The 10,270-nt window shown below is 64.7% G+C and overlaps 1 protein-coding gene across 1 annotated transcript in view; it reads right to left on the bottom strand.

Moving 5' to 3' along the window:
* Positions 1–409: 409 nt before the first annotated feature.
* SEZ6 (seizure related 6 homolog) overlaps positions 410–10,270 on the bottom strand; it is a 14,552-nt gene continuing 4,691 nt past the window's right edge. The window contains exons 2-17 of the mRNA XM_057372056.1: positions 6,610–7,179; positions 6,404–6,537; positions 5,370–5,562; positions 4,876–5,061; positions 4,635–4,803; positions 4,028–4,194; positions 3,751–3,945; positions 3,407–3,545; positions 3,123–3,319; positions 2,852–3,046; positions 2,581–2,772; positions 2,306–2,503; positions 2,171–2,209; positions 1,967–2,087; positions 1,783–1,885; positions 410–1,294 (exon numbers count right to left, since the gene is read on the bottom strand). Coding sequence (XP_057228039.1) covers positions 1,265–1,294; positions 1,783–1,885; positions 1,967–2,087; positions 2,171–2,209; positions 2,306–2,503; positions 2,581–2,772; positions 2,852–3,046; positions 3,123–3,319; positions 3,407–3,545; positions 3,751–3,945; positions 4,028–4,194; positions 4,635–4,803; positions 4,876–5,061; positions 5,370–5,562; positions 6,404–6,537; positions 6,610–7,179 — 2,828 coding nt within the window. The 3' untranslated portion in view covers positions 410–1,264. The remainder of the gene's footprint in view (positions 1,295–1,782; positions 1,886–1,966; positions 2,088–2,170; positions 2,210–2,305; positions 2,504–2,580; positions 2,773–2,851; positions 3,047–3,122; positions 3,320–3,406; positions 3,546–3,750; positions 3,946–4,027; positions 4,195–4,634; positions 4,804–4,875; positions 5,062–5,369; positions 5,563–6,403; positions 6,538–6,609; positions 7,180–10,270) is intronic.

Raw genomic sequence — 10,270 nt, 5'->3', positions numbered from 1 at the left:
CCGCCCCGCCGCGGCCGCGCTTGGCCCCGCCCCTTCTCCGCCCCGTTCTCGCGCAGGCGCGTGGCGGCCGTCACGTTCCAGGGACGGGGGCGGGGCAGAGGGCGCGTCAGTGACGTAACGACGCGGGGCGGGGCGGCGGGGCACGCGCGCGTCGGCAGGGGGCGCGCGGCGCGCGGCGCGCCGGGGTGACGGGGGTGTGGTTTCTTCTTGTGACGTCACTCCGGTAGAGGCCACGCCTCTTAAAGCGGCAGTGTCCCCCATGAGAGGGCGGGAGGGGAAGGTGYGGGTGCTCGGGATGTCGTGGGAGTGGTTGGGAGGTGGGCGCAAGGTCCACGCTGAGCGTTGTGGGTGTGTCCCCATTCCAAGCTGCCCGGCCTCGCTGAGGAAAACGCCATCGCTTCTTCTAAAACACCAGTTTTTATTAATGAAACAACCAAAAGATGGGGAGGGGGGCGGTGTCCCCTCCAGACCGAGGGGGCGGCGGGGGTCGGGGTCACCAGCCCGGGCGGGACGCCGCGTTGAGGGGGGGGCACAGCCATGTCCGGTGCCCCTGCCCACCCCGTCACTCCGGGTCTGGCCGCGCTGGGGTGCCGGGACGCGCAGGGGGGACGCGCTGGTGGCGGAAGGGATCCCCCCGGGGAGGGCGAAGCAAGCGGGGGCCGGGGGGACACGCAGCATGCTGGGGGCACGGGGGGGACACGTCCCTGCGTGGTGGGAGACACGGGGGTGCGGGGGGACCAGCCCTGTGCTGGGTGGGGGGCGAGGGCGGGAGGGTTACCCAAGCCCCTCGCCCACCCCCCGGGGCTTTGTCCCCTCCCCGGGGAGTCCTGTCCTYACCTGGGGGTCCCCACAGTGCTGCTCCCCCTGCCTGTGTCACTTCTCCATCGCGGGGACTGTGGGGACTGCTATTTTCCCCCTGCGGGGGGCTGGGGGCAAGGATGGAGCCCGAAGGGCAGGATAGGGTCCAGCGACCCTCGCTGGCTCGGGGGCCGGGGGGGCAGGATGGGGTCCAGGGACCCCCACTGGCTCAGCCTGTCATGAGCCCAGTGCGGGGGGCTGGGTGACAGTGGGGCTCGGGCAGAGCCCACGGGGGTCCGGGTGGATTGGGGGGGTGGYAGAGGGGTGGCCGGTGCCCAGGTGGGTCCTGCCAAGCGCTCGGCTTGAATCTCCTTGGGAGAGGTGTTCCCAGCCCGTGCCGGGGGCCGGTGGGCACGGGGGGGCCCGGGAGGGGTGGCTGCAGCGCCCAGCTCCACGCTGCCCACACCTAGATGGACACCTCATATTCCCTCGTGTCCTGCAAAGAAAACAGACTGCAAGGGGTTGGACACCCCAGGGATCGGGCATCTCCCATCCCTTAAGGACCTGGGGGCACATCCCAGACCACACATCCCTGGGGATGCGTGTCCCATCCCACATGTGGTGCTTGGATGGATGTCCCATCCCATACACGGRTCCTGGATCAATGTCCATCCTGTGCATGGTCCCTGGATGGATATCCCAGACAGTGTGTGTGGTCCCTGGATGGATCCCCCACCCCGCAGGTGGTCCCTGGATCGATGTTCCATCCTGTGTGTGGTSCCTAACTGGGTGTCCATCCTGGGAACGGTCCCTGGATGGATAAATCATCCCAAGTGTGGTGTCTGGGTGAGTGTCCCACCCCCTGTATGGCTCCTGGATGGATGTCCTTCCTAATGCATGGTTCCTGGGACACATGACCCCATCCCAGACCGGTCCCAGCCCATGCACAGCCCCTGGCAGGGGGGTGTGGGGGCCGGTACTTACTCCTGTCTCGTAGGTGGGATTGTCAAAAGCCGACTCCACGGTGATGTGGTCATAGGGGTGAGAGCCGGCGAGGGGCAGCTGCAGSGCCGGCTTCCCCTGGAACCTGTGGGGACAGGGCAGCTGCAGTGGGCAGCGGGGAGTTGTGGGGACCCCATGGGGTGAGAGGGGCCGGTGGGCCACTCACTTGGAGAAGTAGAGATAAATGCCCCCGATGAGCAGGGCCACCACGAGCACGGGCAGGAAGACAGCGATGGCAACGTTGGTGCCCTCCAGCGTTGTCCCCGAGGGCACGGCCTTGGCCACAGCTGTCCGGGAGAGTTGGGGGCTCACCGAGGGGACACCCCACACCCTGGGTGCCCCATCCACCCCAGCACACCCTCGCCCTTACCGTCCAGGTTGCGGTTGCTGTAAAACTCATCGTAGGAGGCTGCGGAAGGTGGAAGAAAGAAACCAACAGCGGGGGTGAGAAATGGGGTGCCGAGCGGTGCTGGCGGGGTGCTGGGGTGGGGGGCGGTCCTCTCACCCGCCTTGCAGATGGGAGGGGAGCCGCTCCAGCGCGAAGGGTGCCCGGGCAGGCAGCGCAGGCTGCCCTCGCCCAGCAGCGCCCGGCCGGCCGTGCAGGAGAAGTGTAGGGTGGCTCCCGCCGGGTACAGCCGCCGCTCCGGGTTCTGCCGCCCGCCCGCCGGCACGCCGGGGTTGTGGCAGGGCTCGTACGTCTCCGCTGCGGGGCAGTGGTACGGAGGTCAGAGCTCGCCATCGGTTTSGGGGATGTGCCCGGGGAGGGAGTGCCCGACTCACGGATGCATTTAGGGAGGCGGTCGCTCCACTTGGGTCCCCCCGCAGCGCGGTCGTGGCAGGTGAGGGTCCCGGCGCCGGCCAGGACATACCCCTTGTCGCAGACGTACTGCACGGTGGCTCCCACCGGGAATTTAGGGTTGGAGACCACCCTGCGGCTGTGCTCAGCATCCCCGGGGTCCCGGCAGGTTGTCACTGCAGGCAAGAGTGACCGATGGTGAGGGTGGCTGGGGACGCGTCACAGGGCAGGGGGTCACTGGTGGGCAGCGCTCACCCCGCTCGCAGGAGGGCAGGTCACCGCTCCACGTCAGGTCCCAGTGACACATCAGGAGGTCAGTGCCGATCAGCTGGAAGCCRGGGTAGCAGTGGAAGGTGACCACTGTGCCGTGGAGAAGCTCTGGCTGTGAGGATGTCTTCCAGCCATTGGCGATTTCCGGCAGCTCGGGGCAGGTGTCGTTACGGGGAACCTCTGTGGGCACGGAGGGGTGAGCAGGGCAGTGGGGACAGTGCTGACATCGGTGACGCTGTCCTGCCGTGGGGCTCACCGGAGAAGTGGATGACAAAGCCCTGCCGATAGGCAAAGGCACCAGCCCCGGGGTCAGACTGGAACTGGACGGTGACATCGGCAGTGGACGCGTAGAGCTTGAAGCGGCCACGGGCGCCCGTGTACTGGCCCAGGATCCGCGCCGTCAGGTCGTCCCCATCATAGAAGGTCAGCATGTCCCCCGAGCCCAGCCGCAGCCTGGGGCAGTGGGGCCGTGAGGCCGGGAAGGGCACAGACCCCCCATCCCCATCCCATCGCCCCCATCCCGGCCATCCCAACACTCACACGCGGACRTCCAGCATGATGCGCTTGTCCTCCTCCACGTGCAGCCCCCAGATGCAGTCCTGGCCCTTGCCGTACGCCTCTGGCCAGTTGGGCGACAGCACCACTCCGGCCGTGTCTGTCAGCTCCCCGCTGCACACCGCTGCGGGTGCACGCCGGGCTCAGCACTGCCACGGGGCACCCACCACCACAGCATCCCAGCTCCATCCCCTACCATCCCTGTCGGCTCCAGCTCCTACTGCGTCCCTCAGCTCCAGCACACACAGCACCACCAGGGCTGCAGTGTCCCTCACGCCCCGCCCACAGCACCCCCAGCACCCACGGCACCCTCCAGCAGCGGCACCCACCGCGGCACGCTGGTTCTGTCTCATTCCACTGCGGGTCATTGGGGTCAACGCACTCGATGATGGTGGAGCCCTGYTCCAGGGTGTAGCCRGGGTCACAGCTGAACTCCACCGTGGTGCCCACAGGATACCGGGGATCACTGGTCGTGAAGTTCCCATACTTGACGAAGGGCTCGTAGCAGTGTCCCTGCTCAAAGGCTGCAGGCAGAGGGGCAAAGGTCTTCAGGGGCCAGGTGGGCACGGGGATGTTTGGGTTCCCCGCCACGCCCCAGCCCCATACCCTCGTAGCGCAGCGCCATGCCCGCGGCGGCCCCRCTGCTGTCGGTGGTGAGCTCCACGAAGAAGTGGCGCCCGGTGCTGAGCAGCCCCTCGATGGGCAGGTACTCCACCTCGTAGGAGTCGTACACCGGCGGTGCCTCCACATTGTTGCCGTTGCGGATGATGAGCCTGCCAAGGTGTGACAGGGGTGGGTTCAGTGCTGGCCATGGCCAACAACACCATCCTTGGGCATGGATGGTAGCCCCTAACCCCAGCCATGGCCAGCAACACCATCCTTGGGCATGGATGGTAGCCCCCAGCCTCAGCCATGGCCAGCAGCACCACCCTTGGGCATGGATGGTAGCCCCCAACCCCAGCCATGGCCAGCAGCACCACCCTCGGGCATGGCCAAAGGTTGTCCTCCTTGATCCTAACCAACAGTATGTCCTTGACCATGGCCAAAAGTAGCCACTCTTGGCTATAGTGAACAACACCCATCCTTAAATAAGACTGATGTCACCCATCCATGGGTATAACCAAGAGCACTCATCCTTGAACACAGCCCTGGGCAGGGCTGCCCCAGGGTGCACCCACATCCCCAGCCCACCCAGTTTCCTCCAGAGCCAAACCTGTCATCATCCTCCGCCAGTGACACCTTCTCGAAGTGCAGGTGCAGGCGGTGGGCATCTGGCGCCTCCAGTAGCCAGTGGCACGTCAGGTTGTTGCTGTAGTTCCCAGGAAAGCCGGGCGAGACGATGCGTCCCACCGTGGCGTTCCGGATCACCCCACCACACGCCGCTGTGGGAGAGGCACCATCAATGGAACACTGTGCCGTGCCAGCTGTCCCGTGTCCCATGTGCCGCTGCTTACCGAGACAGAGGGGCTCGCGGGCGCTCCAGAAGGGACGGGTGGCGTTGCGGCAGAGGAGCCGGCGGGCGCCCTGCAGTTGGTATCCCGTGGAGCAGCGGAACCGGGCATCCCCACCAGGGTGCAGGCTGCTGACCGACACCTCCCCGAAAGCCGGCCGTGCCGGGAAGGGGCAGCTCAGCAGGTAGGCTGGAGGCAGGTGGTGATGTTACCAAGGATGAGGGGCAATGGAAACCCCCAAAACACAGAACCTGCCACCCTAAAGCCCTGGAAATGCCTGGGTGTGGCAGAGYTGAGTGACAGTGTCTGTGGCTGCCGAGAATAATGGTAAATGAACCCATAATTGCTAAGGCAAATTAGCTCTCCATAAGCATTCCTTGCTGGTCAGTACCCGTTTATAACCCATCAGCAACACAAACATCATCGGATCGTGGTGCATCACCAAATCAGCTGGCAGGGAACCTCCCGGMGGGGACAGAGGGGTCTGAGCCCCATACCTTGGTAGTGAAAGTGGTAGGATCCAGGGCTGGGGGGCCGGGGGCTCTGGAAGCGGAGGGTGAGGAGGTTGGCTGGGCTGCGGATGACCTGGCCCCGCAGCAGGAAGGATTCATTGGCCAGGAGGTTGGGCTCCAGGCCCGCCGCGCTCTCCACCGTCAGCGTCTCCCCTTCTGCCAGGCTGATRTTCTCTACCTGCAGGGGACACAGGTGTCACCAACCGCAGCATCACCTGGCTCTGGCTCAGAGCTGGTCCTTGAGCGGCTTCTCCGTGGTCAATAGCTCGCTGGAGCTTGTCCGTGCSGGGCAGCACCTTTCAAACATGGTTAGCGGTGCCATAAATCATCCCCCACGCCAAAACCAGCAGGGCCCAGCCAGCAGCTCCCCTGGAGCACGGCGGCACAGCCAGGCCCGCGCCAGCAGCCTCGCAGACAGCCAGCCTCGCCCTCTGGAGCAATTTGCTATTAATGATGTTAATTAAGCCGTGCTGCATGCTGAGGAGCAGCAGCGCTGGTGAATGTGGGCTGGAGCAGAGCTGGTGGTGGAGATGCTGCCTCCGGTTCTTTGCCGGCTTTTGAGCCACGGCACTGCCCCGCGGTGGCTTTGGCAGGGATGGGGACACGTAGCCATGGGAGCAGCACATGGCCTCAGCACAGCAGGGTTTGCTGTCAGCCCCTGCTCCTGGCAGATGGRCKCTGGKTGTTCCTGGCCCYGCTGGCACCTGCTGGCACYGCTCACACCTTCCTCATCAGGGCTGTTAATTAAACCCCGTGTGGCGCTTCTTTGCGATGGGTGCCAGCCACGGCAGCTGGTGGGCACGGAGCATCCTGGGCACCCCACCAGGGTGTACCCACACCCCTGTGCTGGGGCCTGAGGGTAGGCAATGCCCTGAGCCAGCTCTCTTGGCTTGGGGACGCAGGAATGGGGACAAGGACAGGGGCGAGACCATGTGTTTGCTGCACCCTGCTCTGACAGAGTAGGGGACACACCACACCTGTCTGCAGGCTCTGGGCACCCTGTCCCACCCTCAGCTCACCTTGAGCTCCACGCCATAGCCAGGGTAGACAGAGATGGTGTAGGTGCAGTCCAGGCTGCCATCATAGGCGACACCGGTTGGCTCTGGGGACACCAGCCAGCCCTCGGGACCCGCCAGCGTCCGGTTGCAGGGAGCTGGYGACAAAAGAGACCCCAGCTCAGCCCCAGGTCACCCCAGCTCCACCTGACTCCRTCCCTAGCACTCACCTGGCCCCTGCAGYGTGGTGACAGTGGTGGTGGTRATGGTGGAGGTGGTGGTGGTCCCCTCCTCATCCCCGGGCACGGCAGCAGCCCCGGTGCGGGGTGCCAGGGATGTGCCGGCCGTGGTGGGTGCCTGGCTGGGGGATGCAGTGCTCGACTCTGGCACCCCRGGGGGGGACCACGAGGGGTCTGCCCCCGGCACAGCCCCCCACGCCTCCCCCCATGGCCCGGCACGCCCGGCTGGCGTGGTTAGCGGGTCAGTGGGGAAGGCGGGCCGGGGCAGGGCAGGTGTGCGGGGTGTAGGCTCGGGTTCTGGGGGTCCAGGGGCYGGCTGGAGGGCACCGGCGGGGAGGAGGGGGCCGGCGCCAGCGGGCAGGAACGGCGCCTGGGCCAGGTAATCCTTCTTCAGGAAGGCTTCGTGCAGMAGGTCCTCCAGCAGCGGGTGGTGGTTGAGGATCTTGAGCGTGGGCGCCGTGCTCACAAAGCGAGCCTCTGCCTCCCGCTCCGCCGGCGTGGGCAGCGCCGTCGGCTCCACCTCAGCGCTCTCCCCGGTCTTCCTCGCCAGCCCGTTGAAACCTGGAGGGGGGGAGGGAAGAACGTGGGATGCTGGGGAYCTGCGGGCTGGTGCTGCGCTGGGGACTGACAGGGTGATGCACTAGGGAGTGATGCCTCATCACACCCCGACACTGCGCCCTCRGGGGCACTTGGAAACAACGCCTGGACAGGGACCGGTGCTGTGTCGGGTTTGGATGCAGCTCTGGTGCAGGGACACAGATCTGTGCTGCGCTGGGAACCGACACTGCCCCGTGGACCAACCCTGCACCACGGGCTGGTGCTGCTCCGAGGATTAACGCTTCCCTGCACGCCGATATTCCCCCAAAAAACGGGGTGGCAAACGAGCGCATCGACCGCACGCAGTGGGACCGTGACACCCAGCACACCCTTCGCTGGGGCAGCCCTGGCGACTAAGCCGTGACTAATTAATGCACATCTGCAGCTTGAAGGGGTGCCCACACCTCGTGTGAGCCAGCCCTGATGGGGACAGCCCAGGGATTGGGCGTCCCTGATCACAGATTATCCTTGTCCACAGCGGTGGCCGTCCTGTGCCAGTTCCCCAGTGACTGCGCAGGTGATTGCCACGACTGCCATGGCTGTGCCAGGAATGTCACCGGAGCCTCGGAGCCTCAGCTTCCTTCCAGCCAGGCTGTCCCTGAGCAGCGTGAACCTACAGGAGACCCCCACCCCATCAATGGTCCCCCCTCTCTCTCGAGAAACCGCAGGGATTCCCCTGCCACAACCCCGTGTTCCTCCCAGGCATTAGTCCCTGATCAAATCCCCAGCATGCCCAGCCCAGCCGCTTACAGCCTTTAGACCAAAAATAAAAGAGAATTTAATCAGCCCTAATGAGTCACCCAGCATCTCCCGCTCCTGGATCTGGCACAGCACCGTCCTCTCCCGCGCTGGGCGCAGCTCGGTGTCCCCAGCCCGGCCGTGCCACACCAGAGGGGATGCCACGGTGACACTCAGTGTCCCTCTGAAGTCCCGGTGTGGGGCTGGAGGCCACGGTGGCGCGTGGGCACGTCTTGCCGCCGTGCACAGGCACTGATGACACGATACTGCCAATTACCGGGTAATTATCCCTATCCGTAGCAGGGCAGGGCCCCGCGAAGATTAATTACTCTGCAACTGCCGCTTTTAAGGGACTATTAAGAGACATTATCTTGGGTGTGCAGTGTAGTGGGGAGCTGCTGGGTGCTGGCAGGTGTCCTCACACCCCTGGTACCCACCCCGTGTCCCCATCACCCCGGGACAATAATGATGCCCTGGACGCAGAGACACGGCAGGGACACCTGCCCACACCAGCTCCGAGAGAGGTTCGTTTGCCCCCCAGCAAGGCCAGAATTATATTTTAATAGGATCCATTTATTAGAACATAAAAGTTAATGAGTTTATGCTGAAGGGYGCCAAAATCTCCGTTAGGCTTTAATAGCAGATTAGTGCTCGGGGCTGGGCCACTGCCCCACGCAGTGAAGGCTGGGCTGGAGATGCCCACGGAATGTCCAGGGGGTTGGGTGGGCACGGTGGCCACCATGGGGGCTACTGAGTGAGGCCAGGGCTCACAACAAGGGTCCCATAACAGGTCTGGTCTGGATGCTCTGCACACATTGTTGGCCCCAGTGCTGCTCTGGGTACCACAGGATGCTCTTGGCACCCAGGGATGCTCGGGACTGGGGATGCAGGATGCTCAGGACACCGTGGGAAGGCAGCAGGTGCCCAGCTGCTGCCACCCATGCCCCGTGAACACCACGGGATTAGAGCCTCCATCTCCACAGATGTCTTTAAGCAGCTTATCCCCAGTGCCACAGCCATGTCCCTCCCGTGTCCCCAAGGTGACCAGGGACGGCTGACACGGGGCTGGCTACCCAGCACACACCCCTCTGGGCCCTGGCATGCTGCAGGGACCTCGCTGAACTCGGGGTGGGCAAAGGGTCCAGCAAGTCCCCTGCAGCCTTTGCCTGTTGGGATCCTCAGCACGCTGGCCACGTGCCCACGGTCGCGGCCGGGACGGGGTCCTAATCCCTCCCGTTGGCTTTGTCGGGTGGGAGTTTATTAACAGCAGCCGGGAGATGCCAGAGACTAATCCGGCTGCGGCGGGCGGAGGCCCCCCCGGCGGGAATCGATGCTGCCTGCTGTCACAAATAAATAAATAAGGCGGCACGCGGCCGCCCAGGGAGCACCGATCGATGCTGCCCGCCAAGAAAGCAATAACAGAGTGCCCAGCTCAGGGAGGGGACAGGGCAGGGCCCTCGGCGGCCCTGGGAGTATCGCAGCACCGTGGCACAGCGGTGTTCCGTGCCTCAGTTTCCCCGTCTGTAGGAGGGGGCGGGCGGGAGGTGCGGACAGCCGGGTGCCTGGCACAGGGCRAGGGCAGGGGCTGGGCCTCACAAGATCCTAGGTTTATTTTCTAATTTAAAATCCAATCTGGCTTTGCCCCCATGGCCAKGGCCGGCAGCTGTGATGAATGAGCTGTCAGGCAGCCGACGCCACGCTCCCTCACCCACAACCTCCCTGTCCCACGGCCCCCAGCCCCCAAACCATCCCCATCTTTCCCAACAACCACAGGAGAGGGAATGTACCCTGTTGATGCCAGATCCCTGTCTGTCACCTGCCCTGGTGGTATTGGGGACCCCAGGCAGGGAGCAGGGCTGGCTTCCAGGTGTGGGGGCAGCGTGGGCAGGGGCAGGGGGTGGGTGCAGATGGGTGCAGGGGGTGGATGAGTGGGCAGAGACAGGCAGGAAGTGCAGGTGAGTGCAGGGTTAGGGAGCCTGAGGGGGTGGTGGGGGAGGGTGCAGGGAAAAAATCATGCAGTGTTCAACATTAACCAGCTTGTTTGAGGCTGCCGGAACGCTCGAGAGGCACAGGGAAGGTTTTGGTTTGGGCAGTCCTGGTGCCTGCACTGGACACCAGACATGGTCCCTGCTGAGCMTAAATAGTGGGGAGCTGCCAAATCTCACCTGATCAGGGAGTGGGGCTGGGTGCTTCCTTGGCTTTTTGTGCAAGACAGACACCCCAGACTAGAGCAGAGCAGGGTGGAGAGGGAATCCAGCTGCTCTCATGGCTCCTGTGGCTGCTCCTTTCCTCTCCGTGAGCAGGGTGGAGAGGGAAT

The sequence above is a fragment of the Malurus melanocephalus genome, unplaced genomic scaffold, assembly GCF_030028575.1.
Source record: "Malurus melanocephalus ecotype Western Australia unplaced genomic scaffold, MMel_1.1 scaffold_162, whole genome shotgun sequence".
In the NCBI taxonomy this organism is placed as follows: Eukaryota; Metazoa; Chordata; class Aves; order Passeriformes; family Maluridae; genus Malurus; species Malurus melanocephalus.
The sequence above is the reverse complement of the archived record's forward strand: the minus strand, read 5'-3'. Positions and strand labels throughout refer to the sequence as shown.